The 1,880-nt window shown below is 34.5% G+C and overlaps 1 protein-coding gene across 2 annotated transcripts in view; it reads left to right on the top strand.

The window, feature by feature from the left end:
- The window catches only part of PSMA6 (proteasome subunit alpha 6), a 27,051-nt gene that overhangs the window by 11,659 nt on the left and 13,512 nt on the right, over positions 1–1,880 (top strand). For both annotated transcript variants that reach the window (XM_027847435.1, XM_027847436.1), the window contains exon 3: positions 1,283–1,364. In XM_027847435.1, coding sequence (XP_027703236.1) covers positions 1,283–1,364 — 82 coding nt within the window. The remainder of the gene's footprint in view (positions 1–1,282; positions 1,365–1,880) is intronic.

Raw genomic sequence — 1,880 nt, 5'->3', positions numbered from 1 at the left:
TGTCTTTTGCATTTGTGTGTTGAGTTTACGCACTTTCTTTCTCTCTGTGATGAGATACTGGAGGTTGTTCATCTAACTGCATTTCCTGATCTGAACAATAGATATTCTTCCTCCCCTTAGTTTTTATGTAAAATTTGCAAAGTTCTTTACACTTTACTTTATTTGAGCCTTACAACTTTAATAAAATAAAGGTATTGTTAAACCATTGTTTTGCAGATGTGGAAACAGACTCAGAGAGGTAAAGTGACTTGCCCAGGGTCACAGAACTAGTAGGTGTCAGAGGTAGAATTCACACTTCTTCCTAACTCCCAGTGCAGCTCTAATTCTACACTGAGTGTCTATTCCATATCTAGCACCGTGCTAGGTATTATTTACCAAAGAACTATGACAGTCCCTGTTTTCAGGAAGCTTAGAATTTATGCAAGGAAACGATTAATGTCTGTAAAAAAGTTTGAACTTTCTAGATGTTTAGGTTTGATGGGACTATCCTGTTTTGGCATCTGGGAGCCTGTTGCTTTCCATTTTGCTAATAACAAATGTAGATAGTCTGTTCTCAGTTTATCAACAGGACTAGACTACTAGAGTACAGATTTCATAATACCAAAGTATATCTAATACTTGGATTCTGAATATAGTAATAGCAGTAATAGCTAGCATTTATGTAAAGTTTTACAGTTTGCAAAATGTTTTACAGATATCTCCTGTAGTCCTCACAACCACCCTGGGAGGTAGATGCCATTGTTATCCACATTTTGCAGATGAAAAACTGAGTCTGAGAGAGGTTAAGTGAATTGCCCAGGGTCTAGCCCTGAGGATACATTTGAACTTGGGTCCTCCTCTCTCTAGGGCCAACACTCTATCCATTGTTCCACCTAGCTGCCCCATTTTCTATTTACCAATAGTAAAAAGTACAGTAAATAATGAACAGTTTTGTCATTAATTTGAAGCTTTTATTGAATTAATCTGTAATTTATTTTTATGTACAGAAAGGACTGGGTTTTTTTCCCCTTTTAATTATGAAATCATTTTTTGTATAAAGTTACTAATGAAGCAAGTCATTGTCAGCTTATGCTTTATTCTAAACCTTCTATTCGGTTTGATACGGACATTTTTTTCATAACCATAGTTAGTTGAGCTAAGTGCAAAAGAACAACACTAGAGACACTAAGTTTGCAAAGATTTTAACATGCTGAAGGAATTTACAATGTAGCATATGCTAACAGTCTGCTTTTTCTTTTGCAATTTCCTTTTAATTAGAGCTTTTATTTATTTTTTGCCTTAGGACAAGTTATTGGATTCAAGCACAGTGACTCACTTATTCAGAATAACTGAAAACATTGGCTGTGTGATGACAGGAATGACAGGTAATTTGCTCAGCTTATAAACTGTCTTCTTTATTTTGAATTAAAAAAAAAAATAAGCACTTCCTATATTGTACTGGGCAAATGTCAGTGAGTCCTGACAATGTAAGCAAACTGTAAAACTATAGCTGTGGTAGAACGTTATCTTTTATAAAGCTTTCAGGGTGATAACTACCTTTTAGACTTTTCATATGGTGTCTGACTTTTATGCAGTTGTATTTTAGAGAATTCAGTCTTTTGAATCTACTTATGAGCTCCTGTGACTCTTCTACATTTTCTGCTGGGTGAAATAAACATGTTACCTTAAATTTTACCTTAAATATATAGGAGCTGGGGACACTTTTATATATATTTGGGAAATTCTAGGTGTGATCTAGATCTATATTTGAGATTTTCTGGAATAAACTTCAGGTAGGGGCATAAAAGAAAAAGAGAGAAAATAACACTTTGTAAATTAGTTCTAGAGATCAGACCTAGTCTGCATAAGCTCAGAGAGGGTTGGGTTTTTTTTGGTTTTTT

This window comes from Vombatus ursinus, unplaced genomic scaffold (genome assembly GCF_900497805.2).
Source record: "Vombatus ursinus unplaced genomic scaffold, bare-nosed wombat genome assembly UNPS02015406.1, whole genome shotgun sequence".
Taxonomy (NCBI): domain Eukaryota; kingdom Metazoa; phylum Chordata; class Mammalia; order Diprotodontia; family Vombatidae; genus Vombatus; species Vombatus ursinus.
The sequence above is the reverse complement of the archived record's forward strand: the minus strand, read 5'-3'. Positions and strand labels throughout refer to the sequence as shown.